Raw genomic sequence first — 24,691 nt, forward strand, 5'->3', positions numbered from 1 at the left:
AATGTACTGTGTGTCCAAGGTAGTAGCAAAGTGAGTGTCCCAAAAGTGAGTAAAAGTGTGAGTACACAAAGTGCATCTAAAAGTATTCCCAAGAGTGTAAGCTAGAGTGTTTAGTGTGTATGGTCAAGAATTGTAATCAAGTCTTGATATAATTACTTTTGTATCAATAAAATAATTACGTTTTCATGTGTTGTGGTATTCAACATGATACATTTATTGTCCTAGATATGCTTAGTTATACATAAATAAAAAAAATTAAGGGTGTATTGTTTATTGTTCCCAACTCTCTCCTAATCAAGATCTTCTTACAATAAGAAGCTAAGTAAGATTCAAGAGGGCTAATTGTAAACTTTTGTTCGATAAGTATCAATTACGAAGAAAAGTATATGGGATACTCTTGAGTGTTATTGGTTCTGGCTACATTATTGCACTCTCGAGGATATGTATCAGAAAGTGTTATAATTACTAATTAGATTAGATGATGAGGATAATAACATTAATCACACTTCAAATCAAAATTATTAACTCATAAATATGTATAAAATACTACTTATAAGAGGATGCACTGTCACGTTCAAAAACCTATGACTAGCACCAACTTTAACGCAACCGAAATTCTATCAATTTATATATATATATAAATAAATATATATATTTTTAGGGTATTTTTATGGTGAAATTAAAAAAAAAAAAAAGTGCACCACCGGTGCACCTTTTTTTGTTTGCTACCTGTGAAAAGTTTTTGATTTGAAATATTTTTATAACTATATATATTGTAGTTATTTAGAATATTCTGCAAATTTTTAAAAAATTCTAAATAATTTACAGGACCGAAATCAAAATTTAAATAGATTATTGCACTAGTAATTATTATTTTTATGCACGTAGAAAACAATATGTTAGAATATATTTTTTTTTTGTACTTTAAATTATTCGAAATTTTCTAAAATTTTGTAGCATGTTTTAAATAATTATAATATACGCGATCATAAAAAAAAAAATTACGCCGAAAACGAGATCCAAGGTGCATCTCTTTTTGTGAGTTGCATCAAAGAAATTCTCTGCATATTTATATATCTCTCAATTTTATGATAAAATAATAGTGTATACATGTATACAAATTACATACTCATTATCCATGCTAATCCGAAAGCTAAGCATCATTTCATGGGAAAAATTAAAAAGCTAAGCATCATTGTTATGTGATAGGGAAGAGAAGGAAAAGAATCATTGCTCACTTGCTCTTCAATTTAATTTTGGCAAAAGGGAAAACAGTACTTTGGCTATTTTCCTTGAACTTGAATTTTTATTTTTTTTTAATTTCCTGAGAGAGCATGTAAGTACTGCTTTACTTAACTTAGACAGTGACTTCTTCAGTGAGCAAAATAGAATCTATTGTCCTTTTTTTATTTCCTTGAAAAAGACTCCACACTATTATATAAAACATCAAATACTAGGATTTTCTTAATAAAAATACTTCTACATTGAATTCTCCCCACTCTTTACAATAAATTCCTTACTTATTTTACTACTAATAGCTTTTCTAAATTCAGTAGAACACAAATTTACTTTAATGAGTTGGAAAGGGGTTAATGTTGCAATGCACACGATTTTGCTAAGGGAATTCATTGCACCATTCTACTAGACTCATCAATCATTATTATTATTTGATAACATACTAGACTCATTATGTTTGAATTTGCATAGGAAATTATGGTACTTATTAGTCCAAATCAGCAAATTCATAAATATTTTAAAACTAGGATGCTTACATATTTTTTTAGACACATAGTTTCCATTAGTTCATGATATCTAGACCTCATAATTTTTGCCTGTAATTATTTCCATGACCAAGAAGATGACTTGGTAACTCTTGGTCTTCATAGTTGGTGACCCCTCCTCTCTCACAAAATAATTTCTTTTGGTCAGATGGTGACCTTTTTCTTTTTGTTGCTTCTCTCTTTATATGTGACCCCAATCCTTTGTGTATTATTGTGAATAGTTTGTTTTCTTCTGGTGGTTCAGGATAGTCATCCATTCTGTTTGTAACCAAAAAGAAAAAAAAAAAAGGGATTTTAATTTTTATAAATGATATTTCAGATTTTTGCTAATATAAATAAATACTAATAAATATTTTTATGATTTATATTTGTTAGTAATAGATGTACAACAGATCAAAAATACATGTGCACTGACTTTGTGTTGAGTTAATAATGAAGTGTAATTAATTATACTAAAATTTAAGTTTAATCATGTCTTTAAGAAAATTTCAGACTGTAGGACATTGAATAAAAGTCTGTATTGTCATATGGCTGGAACCAAATATGCTTTGATTACCAAGTGGGAAAGAAATAAAGTTATTACTTGCCAATAAAAAAAAGATTGGTTTTTTCTTTTTTAGCGATTAGTGAATAATGTGAGGAGAGCCACATCTGAGGAAGAAGAACATTACAAAAAGTCTAAAAAAGAGGAGAAATAGAGAAAAAAAACAATAAATAAAGTTAAGGGAGTGTCGGCTTACTCACATGGGGTAGTTTTGAGATTAGTTAAGGCACTGTTGAATATCTTTGTCTGTGACCTATATTATTTAAACCAATCAAAATTAAGAAAGTTGAACAGTGTTACATGATCTAAGATTAAAACTGACATATATAAAACATTTATTTTTATTATTTAATTTTTCTCTGTTTTTTATTAAGAAAATATCTAATGGAAAAGATTTTAAGACATCACACGTGGGGCCAGGCCAAGGGTGGAACTGGTCTGGAGTTAACAGTAAACACCAAATCAGGCTTGTTGATTACATTATTAATCTTAATTATAAGTAAACGGTAAGACTCTTTCTGTGTATCTCTCTGGTACACAGATCTGATTTAACCAAGAGGTTCTGATGAGATGATACCAACATTCCACCACACACCCACTCTCACCGTCTTTGCTTGTACTGCTCTTCTTCATCTCTTCTCTCCTTCAGTGTTTGACTGTTTTTTCTAAGAGAGAGGCGAGTTTGGTGTGCTTTCTTTTCTCTCTTTGCTTTCTCTTTCATATTGACTCAATTTTTTTTGCTCATTTCTTGTACTGACTTCATTCCACTTCTGCTCCTTTTTTTTTCTTGCTATAAAAACTTTCATCATTCACAAACAGCTGCAACAAAAATCTCACCTTCCACATTTCTTTCCCCTCTCCCCCACCCAAAAAAATAGATAAAATTATCCTCTTTTTCTCTCGAAGATTGTATTTTTTGGATGCATGTTTAGATCGGTATGTGAAAGTATTGACCTTTGTTTTTCTCTGTTATAACAATTCTCCCCTTCTTTCTCTCTCGATGAGACATTTTTGGATGCATTTTGAGATGGGTATGTTTAAGTTTTGAGCTTTATTCTTTATTTTTTATATATAAAAAAAACTTCCAATATTCCCATTATTGAAAAGAAGTGAAGAGAAAAAACCCTACCTTCTAGCCGTCCATATAGGACTAGAAAAAAATCTCTCCAATCCTTTTTCTCACTCGAAGATACATTTTTGGATGCGTTTTGAGATGGGCTTGTGGAACTATTGAGCTTCATTGTTGTTTTGGTTTCATTCAAGCTATTTTGGTGCGCTCTCTCCAAAAAGGGATCTGGCTGTCAGAGAAAGGTGTATTCATAATCTGCCTTTTCTGTGGTTCCAAAATCTCATCTGGGTATTGCTGATTTCAAGAGCTCTTTAACCAAAAAGAGTTTTGGGGATTGTTCCCAATTTGGGCAAGCTTACATTTTTAACACAGCTACAGCTACAGTTACTAACTGTAATAATGTCTAGAAAGAAAATGCCATCTGGGTATGGTATGTGTTACCCCATTGTTGGATTTGCGTCATGTATGGTTTTCATCTACATGTCGTTCGGTGACGTGAAGGTGAAGCTCAATTTCAATAAAGCACCGAAATTGGACTTCGTGGGCAGGAATGGAACTCAGTTTGTGGTTAATGGTAAACCTTTTTACATTAATGGCTGGAACTCTTACTGGTTAATGGACCACGCTGTGGATGAATTCAGCAGATATCGGGTCGGGCAAATGTTAGAAGCCGGATCCAAAATGGGTCTCACTGTGTGTCGTACTTGGGCCTTTAATGATGGTACCTACAATGCCCTCCAGATGTCCCCTGGTGTCTTCAACGAGCGAGTTTTCAAGGTATCCATGGATGATCTCCTTTCTGGGTTATGTTTTTTTTTTTTTTTTTTTTGTGTCAAATCTTAAGGATTTGCTTTACATTAACTCATATGATGATATTGGAGTTTTAATTGCCAGAGCCCCTAAAAAATGTCAATTTTCTATTTTCTCTGTGTCTTGTGCTGTTAGGTCATTTTCTTTTGCTTTAAACTATGCTGATCTCTTGTTTGATGTGAGAGGTTATCATGTTTAACTTGGTATGAGATAATTAATCAGTTTGCGTAGTTACTAATTGGAGTTATTAGGGTTTGGGATACCTGCTATGAATGCTAATTTACCATTAGTGGTACCACTAACATTTTCTTCTGTCTTTTTCGATCTTTATGGCTAATGAGTACCATTTGTCAACATTATAACTCCACTAGTTGCTTTTCATTTGTACTCATTTTCCATACGAAGTTTAGCCTTAGAATGAATGATTGGTTGGTTGGCTTGGTTCCTAATTTTGTAATAAGGTGTCATGTAGATATATTTATTGGGACTCAGCTTTTTTTTTTTTTTTAAAGAGAATTAACTAACAGAATAAAAACTGGGTTTGCAGGCTTTGGACTATGTCATTGCAGAAGCAGGGCAGCGTGGAATCAGGCTGCTTCTTGCCTTGGTTAATAATTTGCAAGCGTATGGTGGAAAGACACAGTATGTCAAGTGGGCATGGGAAGAAGGGCTTGGTTTAAGTGCTTCTAATGATTCCTTCTTCTTCGACCCGACCATCCGTGATTATTTCAAGAACTATGTTAAGGTACTTATAAATCCAGTCATCTTTGTATGAGTTTATCTTTAATCTATGTTGTGTCATCATGGGGGCAACTTATGGCCACAGTTTGCTCTTGCTGACTAAGTTTTAAAATGGTTTCTTTTTATAATTATATTGTTTACTTTTAGGAATCTGGACAACAGATTTGACACCCGAGAGTTTATTTTTGCCTAAGTCAGAATTGGTATAATGGAATGGAGTAAGCCTATTAAGCATTCCACGGACACCCTAGGTACTAGAAACTGGTTGATATTGTTTATAGCTTTTGGCCGAGGAAAGTTGATACTCTTACCGATGTCAATTTTGTAGAACAAGAACCAAATTTTGACGACAAGTTATAGTGTTAGCTAGTTGGTTGTGCAAAATGATGAATAAGAAAATAACCAGATAACGTAAATGTGTATTTATTTATAATAGTGATACCAGTTAACACAAGAAACCCTAGCATATTAGTAGGTGGTTTCCCTTGAGGAATTGAACGCGAACCTCATGTGCCTAATCACTTAGCCTACAACCCATGGCTAAGGTATAGACACAATGCTATAAATGCTGGATTAAGATTGCTTTGATGCTGTGTAAATTTCAGAAAAAAAAGAGGTAGATGTGCATAAAATATATTTTTTCTTCCTCATTTCCCATGTTTATAGGATATCAAAAATATATGTGCAGCAACATTATGAATCTTACAGAATTTACTAGTAGGTAGTGGTAGTAGAATGTTCAGCATTTGGGCCTTATTAACTAAAGTCAATTTTTTGAAAGTTGAAACTAATGAAAACCAAAGAGGAAAAACTGACATCCTGTAGAGCTACTTAACATGGCATGTAATATTGTTATTCTTAATGGGTTTAACTTTGGGGAGAACGAATCTTTTTGTTCCTCTAGTCCCCCAATTCCATACTCTAATGGTTGTCACTTTTTTATACTAAATCTTCTTTTGTTAATATGAAAATTGCCTTCGAAGAAATTTTTTGAAAAATGTTTTATGTGCTATAATTATATTCTCCATTCTAATTTAGTTTCTTTTTTCAGACAATCCTGACAAGAAAGAATACTGTAAATGGCATCAGATACAAAGATGATCCCACCATTTTTGGATGGGAGATAATCAATGAACCCCGTTGCGTCACAGATGCTTCTGGTGACACTCTCCAAGTAAGTTGTGAATTCTTGGACTTGCTGCTTTACATGTATTAACTGAAAGAAGAATAATATCATTCAAGCTGGTTAGAAATATGATTTTATATATTAATTTCATTGCATAAAACTGCAGGACTGGTTAGAAGAAATGTCTGCTTTCATCAAATCAATCGACAATCATCACCTAGTGACCATAGGACTCGAAGGATTTTATGGTCCGAAAAGCCCCGAGAAGTTGTCTGTGAACCCTGAAGACTGGGCTTCTCGTCTTGGAGCTGATTTTATTCGAAACTCCCAGATTCCTAACATCGACTTTGCATCTGTTCACATATACCCTGATCAGTGGTAAGCATAGAATACAGAAATTATGTTCTTGAAACTAAAATATGAGAAGATATGGCGGAAAGAGGGGTTTGTTCTGTAGTATTTAACAAAATAAGTGATGTGCATTAATGATTATTAGTCACTATTAATTTTGCTTCATCCTTATCATTATGGTAGGTTTAAGAAAGTTGGATTTGAAGATAAACTGAAGTACCTCTCCAAGTGGATGCTGTCCCACATTGAAGATGGTAACAAAGAGCTGAAGAAGCCAGTCGTGTTCTCTGAATTCGGCTTGTCAAACCTGAACAAGGACTTTGAACCAGCGCAGCGGGACAGATTCTACAAAGTTATCTACGACATAATTTACAAATCTGCAAAGAAAGGCGGGTCTGGCGCCGGTGCTTTGATCTGGCAGTATTTGGTTGATGGAATGGAGGAGTACAATGATGATTTTGGAATGGTTCCATGGGAAGTGCCTTCATTATATGCATTGGTTGTAAGACAATCATGCAGGTTGTCCAAGTTCGAGGGAGTGGCTCAACAACAGCCAGATTTCAAAGCCTCTTGTATGCAAAAACAGTGATATTTCGACTCCATTATGAGAGGGGAAAAAAACTTTTTTTTGGGTGTGGTTATATGAGGTCATTGATATGGCTTTTTACAGTATTGGAAGATAAAGGGGTTCCTCGTTTTGTTTTATATTCTACTCACTCGTACACTGTTTGCACTTTCTTATCAAATTCATACAGTCTTAATCTTATGTATTGCTAGTGGCGTAGTAAAAATATAATGCTGTGAATTGTAAATGTTATGGCTTGTCATGTTAAATATATATATACGGCTAACTACAGCAACAACAAAAAGAAAAACCCTTTTAATAATTCCTTCCACTTGTGTAAAAATAATTAGCAAATCTTCTGTCACTATTGGAAACTTTGTTTTACTTTTTGTTTAAATGTTTCAAACTATCAATACGAGGACTCTTATCAATATAACAAGACAGAAGTACACGCATTACGCTTTTGTTAATTAAAAGCCACAACCACTGACAAGGGTCTTGGTCATGGATCCTCACAAGCACGAAGTCATAGTGAATTATGCAGTGTTGTTAGCCTTTTCTTTTCTGCGCAACAATGCTTGTACCATCCGTTCTTTAGTGGGTTTGAATATCTTGTCACTTGACCAAATGCTACAACAAATCTCAGAAGTATGGATAATGAAATATATAATACACATTCCCTACTCAATCATTTGTATATTAGACTTTTTCTAATAATAGTTCAGAAAGCATAACAATATCTAATACTTGGGACCCGGCTACATTAAACACTCCAGTTTCGATTGTCAAATCTTACCATTAGGTGTAGTTTTTAGTTTTAATAGATGGTCATTTCAAAACCAAATGGCTAAAACGAAACGAACTGTTTTGAAGGCTAAAAAAAGATGAATATCCAAATAACTGAAAACCTGGCTTTTGATTTATAGGCAAAAGATCGTCTCTGAAAATTTAACTATACATTAATCCTGATCTTAGACAAATAAACTTCAAACATCGAATCACTACTTGGTATAAACCCATTCCCAAAACAAGGACAAAAAGAAAATGAAAATGAAATGAATAAAACTCGTAGATTCTTACTCGCGCAACTGAGTATTATTAAGCTTAGATTTCATTTCATATTCCCCAAAATAAAAACTGAAAAAAGATAGTATATTTCACAAGCTAGATAGCTACATAAACCCAGGAGACTTCATTGCTCATTTCTGTTTAGTCAATCTCGGCGAAGTTCTGGCCCTGCTCACCGGAGACGCTTCACTTCCTCCGGCCGATTTCGCTTTCGTTGCAGATCCCTTTGACTTTTTGACCTTGGAACTCAACTTCTTTACCTCATTTACAATGCTCATCACAGTCTCAGTTGCAGCGGCATCAGAATCCTCCAAAATCAGACGCCGAGTCCTCAATCCAGTTGATTCAGAACCACCACTCTTCAAACCCCGGGATGGAGTTTCGCTAGCCTTCTCCCGAGCAACCTTATCGAAGTCATCATTGAGTTTCTTCACCAGCCGCCTCCTTCGAACCCTACTGCCCACAATTTCCTCATCTTTACGATTGATCTCCTCGTCCTCGTCGATCAAATCCATGAATCTCCGTCGTTTGGTCGCGATCGGAGCGGGAGGAGGCGACTCATCACCTTCATCGTCGTCGTCTTCATCGACAGTGTCGATGACATTCTTGCGCTTGGTCACACTAGGATCCGATCCTCTCGAGGGCGATTTAATGCCTAGTTTCTCATTCTTCTTGGCGATCTTCTCACGCTCGGCGCGGAGCTTTGTAACATTTCCCTCGATTCGGCCCTGAAAACGCAACCGCTTAGAGCTTAGACCGCCCATAGACCAGTGAGCCTCGTTGGCCCAAGAGAGAAAGGGGTCCATGACTGAAACCGGCGGGTCGACCCGGTGATCGTTGAACTTGACGTCGGTGTAGATGCGAGGGCGAGGGAGGCTTGTACCATAGAACTTGCCTGGGCCTAGAGATACCACCATTGGCGCTAGTGTAAGAGGCGCAAAAGTCTAGGGAATTTAGGGTTTGTTAAAGATATTTTTCAAAAAGAAAGAAAGTGCGGAGTGAAGAAATACAGTTTTGAGATGGAGATTTTATAGGGGGTGGTTTCCCGCTCTGTGAATTGGCGGGGGTTTATTTGGCGCCATTGGAGTTTGGCGCCAGAAAGTGAAAATGGGTTGGGTTCCACGCTTTTTCAGCGGAGCGGACCCATTTTAGGTTTAACTTTGGGTTTGTTACAATGGGCCCAGGGCCTTTATCTGCCATAAGTGGGCTAGAATGCGTACTAATGGGTGTGTGTTTTTTTTGAAAAATTATACATCGTACTATAAATTAAAAAACAATTAAATACGAAATGTAAAAGAATTTACAAAAATACAGATATTAGTTTGTAACGGATCATTACTACTTTTACAATTTTCTATCTAGTCTATAAATTACAAATTTTGTAAACTTTGTTTCTTTTTTTTTTTAAAAAATCTATATTTACGATTATATCCTTTTATATTTTTGTAATTTTTAAATCTTAAATTTTTTTGTAAATTTTTTTTTTATGAAATTATGCGTGATTTTAAATGTGCTAATCTCATAATCTAAAACTATGAGAATTATTTTCCTATATAATTTCTGTGTTTGTGAAAACAAACCATATATTATTGAAAAGTTTAGTATTAATTTGTTAACATTATTTCTTCTATTATGCTTTTGTCGTGTTCTTCTTTTTTAATAGGTTCTTCATATGGAGAGACCTCAAGAGATTTGAATTCTTCGAGAATGGAGAGATGACGACAATGATTTTTCTTTTGTTCTTGATTTTCAAATTGGGTTTGTCATTCCTGGTATAGTAACATGCTACTTCATGTTTTAAAATATATTTTTAATTTCCATGGTTTTTTAGTTTAATAACTAGTTGTTCTTTTAATACTGTAAATATTAGTAATTGGTTATGTTGTCCGTGTTTTGATCATCCGACACATGGCAATTGAGAGTAATTAGCGACAAGCCATGGAGTCCTCGGGAGGTGAGTTCATTGATGTAGTCCAGTCTGGCCGAATCAAGGAGGTCTCCAGTGAGGCTATGTCCCGAGGACTTCTCTCAGGCGAGGGTATCTTCTAGGGAGACCACGCTTCAAGCCAGTCTCTGAAGTATGAATACCCACAGGTGAGGCCACGACCCGAGGTCTTGGCCTCGGGGAGAGGATGTCTCCAAGTGAGATCACACCCCGAGGCCCCCTTCTCACTTGGCCATTCTCCAAGTCCACAACTCCACTCCTCGGGCCTAGGAGTAATGCCAAGTGTCAATCACTGCAGGTGCGGACCTCGAAAAGGATCATCTGACAACTTTTGGTGATCCTCGATTAATGTTGCCGCAGGATAAAAAAGTAGCTCGAAAGCTAATTTATCAGGCGCCTCGGTACATTATCATGGACGGCAAGTTGTACAGGTGGGGATATTCATTGTCTCTATTACGGTGCATGTCCAAGCAAGAAGCCAACATGATACTCTAGGAAGTGCATGAGGACTTTTGCGGGGACCACGTCAGGGGGCAAAGCCTCGCCAAGAAAATCTTGAGGCAGGGATACTTTTGGCCCACCATGAACGGAGATGTGATGGACTATGTCAAGAAATGTGACAAGTGCCAACATTTTCCCAACATACCTCGAGCTCCTCCGAATGAGCTCACTCACATAACGAGTCCTTGGCCCTTCGCAGTCTGGGGCATTGACCTTATCAGGCCATTGCCCACAAGAAAAATAGGAGTAAAGTATGCGATAACGAGTCCTTGAACTCACTCAACAAGTGCCAACATTTTCCCAACATACCTCGAGCTCCTCTAAATGAGCTCACTCACATAACGAGTCCTTAGCCCTTCGTGGTCTGGGGCATTGACCTTATCGGATCACTGCCCACGAGAAAAATAGGAGTAAAGTATGCGATAGTGGCGGTCGACTACTTCACAAAGTAGGTCGAGGCCGAGCCACTCGCTATTATCACTTTCAAAATGGCTCTAGATTTCATCATCAAGAACATTGGTTCCTGCTATGGGTTCCTAAGGAAGATAGTCTCCGACAACAGTTTGCAGTTCGACAGCGAGGTGTTCACAGAATTCTGTCAGAGACACAGAGTCATGAAAAGTTTTTCTTTCATCGCCCACCTGCAGGCAAACGGGCAGGTGGAAGCAGTCAACAAGACAAGCCACATTAAAGAAAATGCTTGAGCAGGCGAAAGGCGCTTGGCTCGAGGAGCTACCAAGGGCATTATGGAGTTACCGCACCACTGCCAATACCTCCACCAGCCACTCGCCATTCTCAATGGCCTATGGGTACGAAGCCATGCTCCGGATTGAAGCAGCAACCTCGACGCACCGATGGGATACATATGACCTGACCACAAACCATGCTTTATTGTGAGAATCCCTAGACCTCGTGGAGGAGCTGCGTGAAGCTTCTTAGCTTTGAGTAGCATCCTACTAGCAGAAGGTAGCCAGGTATTTCAATTCTAAAGTGAAGGATAGAAATTTTGGGGTCGGAGATCTGGTGTTGCAAAGAGTCTTCTTAGCCACCCAAGACCCCGGTGTAGGAGTGTTGAGACCTAACTGGGAAGGCCATATCAAGTAGAGAGCGTTGTATGTCCGGGGAGATACAAATTGGCCCGACTAAGTAGGGAGTTGATGCCCCACGCCTAGACTGCCGAACATCTTCGTCGATATTACCAGTATTATAAGCAGTGAACCTTACTAATTTTTTGTAATCTCCCTTGTAGCCTCCGGGCACATTTAATGGAAACTGTGTACATAAAACATGATAAAAAGGAATTTTTTTTTTCTACTTATATTTTTTGGTTTCATTTTTTCTATTACTGCTATGTATAAGAGCACCTGCTCACTGGCCTAAACAAGTGAACGCAGACTAGTCTCCGATCACTTGGGGGGCATGGAGCTGGGGCAGCTTCACGCCTCGAGTGGAGCGACCTAGGAAACTAAGCTTGTCAAGCAGAGTAAGCCTATTGTTGCCACCCCGAGAATAGAAAAACATAGGAAACTAGTCGAATCTAGCCTAAGAGACTAAGCTTGTTCCAAGCAAAGTAGGGCTTAGCATCTAGAAACTAGACAAAGAATCTTAGTAGCGCGAGAGCGGACCTACATCACCTCCCATGGACATTGAGCCCGAGGAGCTCTGGTCAAGCCCTTTAATCTCGAGATGCGAACGAAAGATTGAGTACTCTGTACTTGGTCTCGGGGCAGACTTGGAACGCCTTTTGTGGACATTGCGCCCGGGGAGTTATGCCCAAGTCCTCTATATGCCTCAAACATTATGGCGTCAGGAAATCCATGACATGGGGAGCTTGGCTAGTCGACGAGTGAAGCACCTCTAGTGTCATGGGATCCCATAGCAAAATGGCCTGACAGAAATGCAGTGCCAAAAAGATCCAAGTAACGCGAGATTGGATTTAGCATATTCTCCCGAGGACATCGCGCACCTGGGGAGTAGTAAACAAATCCCAATCCTTGAGATGTGAACGGAAGCCTGAGTTGTCAATACTCGAGCACTAGAAAAAGTTGCCTTAAGACTTGAGCAGAATGCTCTGCAAATACAGACTGAGGTTACCTCCCGGGGACACCGCGCCCGAGGAGCAGTGACTCAGTACTATGATCTCAAGATGCGAACAAAGGTCCGAGTCATTGGAACTCAGGCCATACCTCAAGCGCCTAAAATCGAGTCGCGATAGACCTAGTCAAAGGGCATGAGCTCAGCCTCCTAGGCACAATTTAGCATGTAAAAATATAGAATTAATCATCTCAAGATAAGTTTTATTATTTCTTTCAGCTATTCCATTTTGTTGTGGAGTGTATGGTGCACTGCATTCATGTATAATGCTATGTTGCTCACAAAACATATTGAAATTATTTGAAAAGTATTCACCACCTCTATCACTTCTAAGAGTCTTTATTTTCCTTTCCAATTGATTTTCTACTTCTAATTTATAGATTGTAAATGCATTAAATGCCTCATCCTTACTCTTAAGTAAATACACATAAATATACCTAGAGCAATCATCTATAAAAATCATGAAGTATTTATTTCCTCCTCTAGTCAACATGTCATTCATTTCACATAAATCACTATGTATTAAATATAGCAAGTTTGAACATCTACCAACACTTGAAAAATGTTTCTTTACCATTTTAGATTTAACACATAATTCACATTATCATGCTCATTCACATCACAATTAATTAATCCACATTTAACAACTCTTTTAATTGTGCTATAACCTATACGAGCAAGTCTATTATGCCACAAAGTAATAGAATTAGAATTAATCAGATTGCAAGATTTAGATGCCATATCATTATTGTCACTATCAAGAGCACAAAGTTTGATCATTCCATCACATGTATAACCCTTTCCCACAAAAGTGCCAAATTTAGTCAACGTGAGTTTATCGAATTCAAATTCGATTTTGATACTGGATTTACTCAATAGACTTCCCCTCAAAATATTTCTAGTCATATCGGGAACATAAAAAACATTAATTAGGGTCACTTTCTTTCCATTTGTGAAGAACAAATCAATGCAACCCATTACAAGTACCTTAGATCTCTTTTCATTTCCCATTTGGACTTCAAGTCCCACCTTTGCACTTTGAAAGGTTTTGAAAAGAGTTTTATCATAAGTTTCATGAATGGTGGCACAAGTATCGTCCTTGCACCTTTCCTTGGGTTGCATTAACTTCACTCAAGGTTGCAATGTTCACTTTTTTTTTTTTTTTTGCAATGATCTCATCATCAATTGCATTGACATATTCACATTCTCTTACGGTTGCATTAGTCTCATCACTACATGCATGAACCATGTCAATTCTCTTTAGGGTTATCATACATTCCTCATCGAATGCGTTAAAGTCAATTAAGGTCGCAAAGATCTCATCGTAAATTGTATTGACCCCAATATCATTATGGTTAATTTTGCAATTACCATATCTCACATGATGATCAATAACTTTACAAACAAAACAAGTACAACAACAACCCTTGAATTGTTTATTAACATTTACCATTGTACTCTTAATATAAACAATGATCCCAAACTCAGAAAAATATGGCAGCAAACACATTTCATTAAAATTCTTGAAATCTATACATTTAGAAATTAGGAACTTGATGATACCAATCTCCTTAAGCATGTAATCCCATTGAGTTGTCTCATCCTTTGTTGATGAAGACTTTGAATCCATATCCACATTCATGTAGAGCATTTCCAAATAGAACTTTCTTTGATCTTTCATGGTTATGTGTCCAACACAAACCAGATCTTGAAACAAGGATTTGAATGTTGTAGAAGATGAACCAATTTCCCTCATTGTTGATCATGCAAAACTCAAAATGAAAGTAATTAGAAGTAGGGATTTTGATTGTTTGGAATATAGGCTTTACTATTTGAAAATCAATATTGAATAATGATAATAATGCAATATTCCAAACCCTGTATGTTAATCAAGATTCAAATTCAAAGTATGAAGGCAATTCTTGATAATGAAATAAAATGTTCATGATATGAATGTTAATCTTGAATATAAAGAACTAAATGATTAAATGATGATAAGATTAATTTAGATACATTTGATCATCAATACTAACAATGAATAACATAATAGAATTACAGAATATAAGATTAGGGTTAGAGAGATACAACATGTGTATTGAACAACTTGAATCTTCAAACTGAGGAACTTCTAAGGCTTAAACACAATAATGATATTGTTGTCCAAAATCTCTATTCCAAGCATTCCCAGTCGCTTGAACCTTCAACTAAGTAGAATGAGATTTGAGATTGAACAAGCCTTAAAACTCATACAAGTCAAGCAATGCTTGATGAGTTTATTGGAGAAAACTTTGGTCTTAGAAAGCTAGAGAGAGAATGAGTTTAGAGAGAGAGTTGGAAAGTGTGATCAAGGTTTTTCAACTCCAATAACTCATATATATATATATATATAGTGTAGCATCATCATTAGTCTAACCAATAGGATTAGAGCATTTAAAACATATCATTTGGAGCATTTTACGTAAACTGTATGACTCTATAAGACCGCCCAGGCGATGTATCGCCTGTTAGACAATACGTCGCCTACTAGCAGGCGATGCATCGCCTGCTAGGGCTTTTAAATCCCTTCACATTTTGGCGATGCTACGTCACTTATGGGGTGACGCATTGCCACCCTCTCTGACTTTGGACCCCTCAAATGGTCCTAAAATTTCTCAAAATGCTACCGAACTGTTTGGGAATGTTTGGATACCTCATTGTATTAATTTAGACCCATAAAAGTCACTTTCAGATGCTTTCCACACAATCTCATGTTTTCAATTCTCTTTAAGTAAAAATCGTTAAGTGTTTTGTACCTCAACGTGTAAACATCTTGATAACTCTACAAAATGGATTTATTTTACCACATTTTTTATGCTAATTTTTGCTTAGTCTTTGAGTTTTTAAGTGATTTATCAAGTTTTTAAGTAATTTTGAATTTATTAGTCTTATTATGATTTTATATATTTTTGTGTGTTTTTATAGATATTTTATTATAATATGTTGTAGTTTAAACATTTGAAATTTGTGTTGTTAGATTATAAGTTAAAAAATGTGATTTTATTGAACTTAATTGCCAAAGTAAATTAAATTTCAATTAGTATTTGCATGGACTTAATATGAGTTATTTTATAATTGAAAATATTTGATTCTAATTTAATATTTACTTATTTTGTAGGATGTACTTTACAATTTTTATGCTTGAAAAAAGAAGAGAAAAGAAAAGAAAAGTGATAATTTTGTGAGAAAAACAAAGAGATTGTGGCATTTTTCCAAGTGCAAAACAGCCCAAAACAACCTCTAGCCTGCTTAGGCCCGCCTACCCCACCTAGGCCCGTCTCTCCTAGCCCCATGGATCCAACCTCCTGGGCCCGTGCCTCCAATCAGCCTTAGCAACCTTCCGCCTAGCCCAAAAGCCTCTCCTCCCTGCTAACTGAACCTCCCAGCAGGCCCACGAGCCCACCTCTGCAGCAGCCAGCTTCCCACGCCCACAACTCTCTTCTCCCAGCCACCAATAGCCACCTTTGTATTTTTTCTTGAGCCCATAAATTGCCTAAGTGTACCATTTATCCCCTATGTCCAAAATGCCAACTTTCTACCAATTTTTCTACACATTTTCACCACACATCATCATTACACCCTATAGTTTATGTAACGCCCTGGATAGCCAGGACCGCTACTCTGTGTGTTTATAAAGTGCCAGACTCGCTAATCAAGTCATTAAAGTAAAAACGTGTTATTGAAATAGTAGAGGAACTAGGGTTAAAAACGTTTTGGTCTCAAAAGATACATTTTCGTTGCTAAACATTGTTTATGTATATGGGATCCAAAAAAAAAATGACAGTTTAAAAGACATTTACAAAAGTTACAAAGTCTAAATACATTAACAGCCATACTAAGGCAAAATGAGCAGTTAGGTGATCTCTGTCCTGACACACTCCTCGATCATGGTGATCGAACGGCTGGCTATGTACATTTCACCTCGGAGCTCTCCACCTCAGGCCTGGTCCAACTTGCCCTTGCCTTTACCTGCACCACGTAGCACCCGTGAGCCAAGGCCCAGCAAGAACATACATCAATAATAAAGCAAGCACATTTAGCTGTCAGGTCAATCTCACATATGACATCTCATAAACTTCAAGCATAGCTACAGTCAAGTATTTCATATACAAAGCATATCAATAATCAAGTATTTCATTTACAAAGCATATCAGCTCATATAACACAATGCATAGATGATAACCAGGGCTAGCGCTCACAAGCTGCTCCCTCTGTTATCCTTTCATTTCTGGCTCCCAGTGGCCAAATCGCGTCCCATGCGCTAAATTCATGAACGGTACTCTTAGACCGCTTATACGTGTCCCTTGGCATAATACCAACGATGACACAAAGCAATTCTCGGGAGCACTTAGTCCCATCACAATCATACATTCGGGTGCAGTGTTCTTACCTTTCAATTCACTAGTTTTCGATGTCACGACACCTTGAGTACGATCCCACTCGAGCCCTAGCGCTCACCTAAACACAATCATGATCAAAGTCAACATCAATCCTCAAGTTCAAAACCTAGCCCCGGGGCTAATCCCGAGCCCCCGGGATGTCCTAGTTCCACCAAACAAGGTGGTGGAACCAAACCCCAAACCTTAGGTCAAAAACCCTTGCTAAATACCCCAAAATCCCCTTCAGAAGGCAGGGTAGCGCTACAGCGCTCTTGGGAGGGCGCTATAGCGCTACAGACAGAACCAAAACCCTTCCAGCATATGGGCCTAGCGCTACAGCGCCCAAAGGCTAGCGCTGTAGCCCTAGTCACAGGCAGCCCAACACCAAAATTTCCCTTGTGCGATTTTCTCGAGCCAAACTCAACCAAACCTCTTCCAACTCTTACCCAAACCTAAAAACAACCTCATGACCACACTCCACTCATCCCAAGCACCCTAAACCTCCAAACTCCAAGCACATGCAATCACAAACTCAAAATTCACCATAGCCACCTCCAAACTTCAGAACCTAACATAAACCAGCTGAACATCAGAACTAGAGTTTAGAATTCATACCTTTGATAGAATTTCGCCCACACGCTAACCCTAGGCTCCCCTTGGCTTGCTGCTCCTCAGCCCTAAGCCTGAATTCCCTCAAGTTCCATTCAATTCCATTCAATTCAACACAAGTACCACAACTTAAAAACCAGAAACAGAAATGGATGAACTCTAGAATCTTACCTCAAGTATTGGTGAAACCCTGTTAAACCTCTGTCAATTCCTTAGCCTTAGATCAAAGTCCTTGAGGTTTAGTTATCCCAGCTCTCCTCTAAGCTTTACTCCAGAAATTCTCCAGAAATAGATGAAGGAAAGTGTAAACCGACTCAAGAAACTCTCTCTGTTTTCCCTCCTTCTTTTCCCTTCTTTTTCAGACCCTTTTGATATTCTATAAATCCCACTATCTTAAAACCTCAGTAATACCCTTCCTTAAAAGTCAAATGACCTTTATGCCCTCACAGTTATCTCTAATCCTTCAGTCCTCTTAAGGGCATTTTAGTCTTTTTACCCAATTCCCGCTACTTCCTCGAGTGTCCTTATTATTTCCTGCTTAGTTCCCAATACCTTACTAATCACCAATAGCCTTCCTCAATATCATAATAATCTCCAGCTTATCCACTAAATTCCCATTTACACCCCTGAGCTCACCCCGAGCCGGGTATAAATCCCCGCTATGACTTTTACGCTACTTTGCTCACTAGGATCGTCTCGAGTCACAGATTACAGATATATCCACATAATAATGTGGTCTCAAGAATTATCACATATATCAAAGCAGTTATGCCCATAATGGCTAAAATTACGATTATGCCCTTCTAACCTAATCTGGGCCTATATGCACACTAACACACATAGTCATGCATCTCAAGTACTCAAGTAGTCATATAACATGCTTAAGTCATAATAATCACACATAATTCCCATCATGCCCTCCTGGCACACTAATCAAGGCCCTTAAGCCTTATTAGTGAATTTGGGTCGTTACATTTTACCTCTACATACCATATTTATTTTATTTAATTAATCTAATCAATTTAATTAATTTAAATTGATTATTTTAACAATCTCATTTTGGCTATAAATATGGAATTTCAAGACCATTTAGGGTGCTTAAATTTTGGTTACCATCTTCTTTCTACCATTTCCTCTCTACCATTCTCTCTTCCATTTTTGGTTTTTCAAGAGCATTTTCAAGTATGTATTTTGTTTATTTTGAAATTTCTATTCTAGTTATGTGCTTCTAATATTTTTCATAAGATTATTAAGATCATGATGAAGCAACTTGTAACTAGATAATATTTGTGTTTTATGTTGATTTCCCTTGTAATGCAACAAAGTTTATAGATTTTTCTTCTTCATATATGTCTTTCATCTTTAATATTTAATATTTTGGATTATTAGATAGTATGCACTTTGTTCTTCATTTTGCAAAAACATAATATTCTTTGCGTAAGATGTGTCATTAAATTGTACACATCCATGCTTAGAACAAAAATATTATGTTTTGTCTTATAAATAATGTTATTTGATTTTGTGTTGTTTCATTAGGTTCATTCACATTAAATACTTTGAAATTATCGTTTTTGAAAAGTGAAGAAAAATCCTATCTTTTTAGAAGTAATTTGTGTTAACCCAAGATATGTTTCCAAGAGGGGGGGTGAATTGGAAATTTAAACTAATTTCAGAAATTTAAAACTTAATATGCCAAATTATGCAATAAATCAAATTTATCAAGAAAAAGCAAATAATATGGCAATCAAATAGATATAGCAAATAATTAAACTTGTAATGTAAAGAGTTGAAGGTTAAGAAATCGCAAACTCTCGAATTTTACAAGGTTCGGTAGAACTAAGCCACCTACGTCCTTGGTCTTCAAAGCTAAGGACCTAGCTTTGAGTTCAACTATCGAGCCAAGTTAGCGGGCTTGACTAACCCTTACAACCGGGAATTTTTCACCAAGGTATTTCCAAACCTCTTACAATAGTTTTCCACCACCAAGGACTATCAACCTCTTTTTCGGATTGTTGAAGTGCCAATCTCACTCTAACCGGGTTGTTTACAAAACCGGTGCCAACCTCACCTCAATCTCAATATGGGAATGTGTTTGATATTACAAGCAAAAATCACTCTAGAAGTATGATAATACAATGAGAAACCTAGAGTGATTAGCAAGCACACTTAGAAGAAATAAATACAAATTTTGGCTCAAGTGTGTGAATATGTGTTTGGATGAGTAAACTTTGAAAGCTCTTTGAAATCAATGGATTTGGTTTGGTATATGTAATAAATGCTCAGCCAACAACCAATTTGAAGTAAAAGACGAGTTTATATAGAGTTTGGGAAAAAACTAGCCGTTTATAGCCGTTAGGGATTAATTTGCGAAGCTGTCTGCCGCGAACCGGAAGTCCGGATGAGGGAACCGGAATTCCGGTTGGAAGCAACCGGAATTCCGGTTGCCCATCCGGAATTCCGGATGGCAAACAGAGAGCAAAATCAGTTTTAAGCCTATTTTCCCATTTTTCAATTCTTTATAACTTTTAGCTCGTTTATCCGATTTCAAAAATTCCAATTGCGTTACGACCGTATCGGGATGTATTTTCTTAAAAATTAATTTAGGATATTTATTTCTCATTTTAAAAAATCACCATTTTTTAGTGCGTGAGTGAGCCAAATTCTATACTTATGACTTAAAGTATACTTGCAATCACTTTACAAGACTAAGAAATTAAGTTAAACCTTTATCTTGAGTTTCTTGAGTCTTGAAGTCCATTTTGGGTCATTTCTGGAAAACTTGGTAAAATGACCATTTTGCCCTTGGTCATAATTTTGACTTTGAAGTGCTAATTCACTTTAGTTTTTGCTACAAAATCAACAGATCATTAGTAACAAATAATAATCAAATATTTGTTAATCATCAAAACAAGGAGACTTAAGAGTTTGGGTCAACAATTTGTGCTCAAAATTATAAATCTATTTGGAAAATGATAGTTTGAATTATTTTAATTATCACTAAAACTTGGGAATCAATATACTAATAAATATTATTAAACTTACATTTTGTGGATTATAGTATCATAATAATCTTTCCTTTTACCACTTATTTTCAAATCATTATTGCTTTATTTTTATTATCTTAAATAGCTTTATTTTTCAATCTTTTATTTTATGTTCATAACATTAAAACTCATCAATCTTTGGAGCTAGGTTAGAATTTATTACTTTTGATTTAAAATAATTTTCTTTTTTATTTTAGACAACTCCTTTGAGTTCGACATCCTTGCTTACACGATCACTATTCTATATGAACGATTCGTACGCTTGCGATATAAATATTTAAAACATACTCGTTTTGGGTCCATCAAGTTTTTGGCGCCGTTGCCGGGGAGTTGCGAGAAAAGAAACAAACTTTTTATCAAGGTTAGTGAATTCTTCTACTAGTTATTTTTGCATTTAAAAAATATATATATACATATTTAAAACTAAAAAAAAGAGATAAAAATAAAATTTAGGACGGTTCTACCACCCATAAAAAAAACTTATTGATATATTTATATTTATTGCATTTTTTTAGTTGACAACACTTATGCCTCCTAATTTTGTTGTAATTTTATTTCTTTTATATCTTGTTAGTTGACGGCACTTGTTCCTCCTAACCTTTGTTATAATTTTCTTTATTTATCTTGTTGTATTTTTTATTTTATTTAATTATTGCAAGTTACTAGTTGATGGCAATTTTGCCTCCTAGCCTTTTATCTTATGTTTTGGTTGATGGCACTTGTGCCTCGTAATTTTTACCTTAATTTTGTTATGGTTGATGGCATGCTATGCCTCCTTACTCTTGCCTAATTTTTTATAGTCTTATTTAATTTTACCTTGTTTTTCTATGTCTTTTATCATATTTTAGTGTAATTGTGAAAAAAAAATACTTGAAAATAAAAAAAAAGAAACCTAAATCTTGTCCTTTCACCATAAGCAATTTTTGCTTAAAGGAAATTTGAACAAAATTCCCAATCCGCCTCTACTAATTAACCTCGAGGAGTTGTTAGTAATGCGCGAGTAAGTGGAATCAAATAGGCCTGGGGACAAGTGAACCATAAAAATTATATTGTTGTGAAATCTCTAAAAATTCTAAGTATACTCTGTGGTTGCGGTTTTAACTGATATTACACATCAGAAAATTGCTTGTTTGAGATTATCTTTGTTGCCTTGTTTGTGAAAATTGTATGCATCATTGGGAACGTAACTCTAAAAATCGATTAGTAAAAAGACGTCTATCTTTGTTTGAAATTGAAAGTGTTAGTAAGAATTTGAGCATCATGGAACCAATTGCTAATCCTGTTGATAAAAATGTTGTGCCTAAAAAAACTTTGCTTGAATATTTTGCACCTATTTCATCTAATGCTCCTTCATGCATTGTTTTTCCTACAACTTCTGCTACTCATTTTGAGCTTAAACCAGCAATCATTTAATTGTTGCCATCTTTTTATGGGTTAGATAGAGAGGATCCTTACATGTATGTCAAAGATTTCTTAGAAATTTGCTCAACATTTAAATTTCAAAAAATTTCTGATGAGTCGGTCAAACTAAGATTGTTTCCTTTTTCATTAAAAGACAAATCAAAAGCTTGGTTAAATTCCCTTCTCACGGGGTCTATAACTACATGAGATCAACTTTATAATAAATTCTTGCTGAAATTTTTCCTATGTCTAAAACTGATAGTCTAAGGAGAGAAATCTCCGAGTTTTAAAAAAAAAGATAATTAAGAGTTTTATGAATGTTGGGAAATATTTAAAGATTTATTATTAAAATGTCATCATCATGGTTTTGAAAAATGGAGACTAGTAAAATATTTTTACGATGGTTTGACTCCCTCTAATCATCAAATGATTCAATCTATGCATACCAGAATTTTTTTAAAATTTCAAGGACAAGAGGCTTAGGACGCCCTTGAAGATTTGTCTGTCAATTCACAACAATAGAATTATTTTGATCCTAGGTCTAGGTCAACTAATTCACCAAAAAGATGAGGAAGGTATGAAGTAAAAGATGAATTAGACTTAAGAACATCCTTAGACAAATTAGCGAGAAAAGTAGAAGCTTTAGCCATAAGCCATACTATAAATTTTCCAATACAGCCAAGAAAAGATGTTTGTTCTATGTGTTCTAGTCCTTGCCATAATGCCCAATCATGTCCTTCCTACCAAGAAGCCTTTTCTAAGGAGGCCAATGCTCTTCATTCTTATGGGAAACCAAATGATAGCCCATTTTCATCCACCTACAATCCAAATTGGAGAAACCATTCAAACTTTTCATGGAGACAAAACCAACCCCAAATGAGTCAAGGGCACCAATACAACACAAAAAACTAAACTCATGCCCCACAAAATCAACCATATCCTCAACAAAGGAAACCTTCCTTAGAAGATACTTGATAACAATTTATGCAATCCACTCAACAAATCCTACAAAATCAATCTCAATCAATTACCAAACTCGAGACACAAGTAGGACAACTCGCCATTGCTTTAGCTGATAGAGAAAAATGAACATTCCCTAGTCAACCTATCCCTAATCCAAAAGGTCAATATGAGATAGGAAAGTCTAGTCATAATGGAGAAGTCAAATCAATTTCAACTCTTAGGTCCAGAAAGAACATTATCAAACCCGATTACATACCCGAGGTTGAAAAAGAAAAAGAAAAAGAAAAGAGTCAGCCTTTTAGTTCTAATGCCAATAACTCTTCAAACAAGGAAACTCCAATCCATCATTTCATTCCAAAAGCCTCATTCCCACAAAGATGACTTCCAATTAAAAAAGGTGGCCAATATAATGACATCTTAGAAGTTTTTAAACAAGTTAGTATCACTATCTGTAACGCCCTGGTTACCCCAGAACAGTTACGGTGAACTAGAAATTTAACTCGCTACCCGAGTCATTTGGTTAAAAACGTGCTTCTAGTGTTATTAACAGGCTAAGGTGGAAAACCAATCAAAAGGAAATGATATATTTTATTTAACACATAAAACTATTCATGGGCCCATAAAATCATTACAAGTTATTTACAACTCAAAATGGTCATTACTGTTTCAAATTTACAACCCGCCGACCTAAGCGGCAAAAATAGGGTAAACCACCTAGTTCTTGTGAGAACTCCTTGGCCATGGTGGTAAAGCGGGCCGCATATGTACACAGCACCACCTAAGCTCTCCACTCAAGGCTGGGTGATATTTTCTTTCCCTTTACCTGCACCACATAGCACCCATGAGCCAAAGCCCAGCAAGAAAGCATAATATAGCATGAATATAATATCAACAATGATCATAATAATCATCCAGGACTTTCAGTCCAAAACAGATGAGTGACAATTGGAAAAGTCACTAAAGTGGGTTCCATTCCCATCAGCCATGTGACGATAGGGTCACCGGGGCTTTACAAATAAGTGATCCTTTCACTAGCTTAAACAGGATAGGTGCTTGATGACTAGTCACCAACATAACCTACCTCGTGACCATAGAGTCACAGCCATGGGATTCTGCTCCCTAGCCATGTGACAAGTTGTCACCTAGGCCTTTGGCCCTGACTCTGCGTAACTAGTCATAGACTAGACAAGCGCTTATAATTTTCATCGACTTTAGGGTCGATCCAGCATTAATGCTCCTAGAGTCATTCAACGCTGATATTGATTAGATCCAATCTTTTATCGGCCCTGCGTTTACAATGCTTATGCCGTTTTTGACTCTAAGGTCAGTAATACGCGACCAGTGCCGATTCTGAATAATTAGTGCCATACACAAGTAAACAGACTCTGCTAGCATTCAATATGCAATCATTGTCCACATTTAGTAACCAACATGCCTCAACAATAACCACACATGTCATATACACAGGGTGCATTTTTCTTACCTTTGGTTCGAGCGAGAAATAGAACAAGAACGATCCCTGAGAACGATCGACCTTTTGATTCCTTAGCGGTTACCTAATCATAACCAATTATAACCTCCATTAATGAAAATCAACAATGAAAGGGTCTTGAACTAACCCCACTATCGGGACCTCGAAATGTACCCACACGGTGAGTAGATTC

At 36.3% G+C, this 24,691-nt stretch overlaps 2 protein-coding genes across 2 annotated transcripts; one reads left to right on the top strand and one right to left on the bottom strand.

Annotated features, from left to right (window-relative positions):
- The first annotated feature begins 2,853 nt into the window (after positions 1-2,853).
- Positions 2,854-7,234, top strand: LOC133817488 (mannan endo-1,4-beta-mannosidase 2-like). Its single transcript, XM_062250027.1, has 5 exons — positions 2,854-4,171; positions 4,752-4,949; positions 5,997-6,119; positions 6,238-6,449; positions 6,606-7,234. The coding sequence occupies exons 1-5, from the start codon at positions 3,794-3,796 to the stop codon at positions 7,009-7,011; spliced, it is 1,317 nt and encodes a 438-aa protein (XP_062106011.1). The 5' UTR covers positions 2,854-3,793; the 3' UTR covers positions 7,012-7,234.
- A 650-nt stretch (positions 7,235-7,884) lies between these two features.
- On the bottom strand, positions 7,885-9,069 carry LOC133817489 (uncharacterized). The gene has a single exon (XM_062250028.1). It carries the CDS (start codon positions 8,970-8,972, stop codon positions 8,187-8,189), a length of 786 nt encoding a protein of 261 aa, XP_062106012.1. The 5' UTR covers positions 8,973-9,069; the 3' UTR covers positions 7,885-8,186.
- Positions 9,070-24,691: the final 15,622 nt, after the last annotated feature.

The sequence above is a fragment of the Humulus lupulus genome, chromosome 2 (assembly GCF_963169125.1).
Source record: "Humulus lupulus chromosome 2, drHumLupu1.1, whole genome shotgun sequence".
Lineage (NCBI taxonomy): Eukaryota > Viridiplantae > Streptophyta > Magnoliopsida > Rosales > Cannabaceae > Humulus > Humulus lupulus.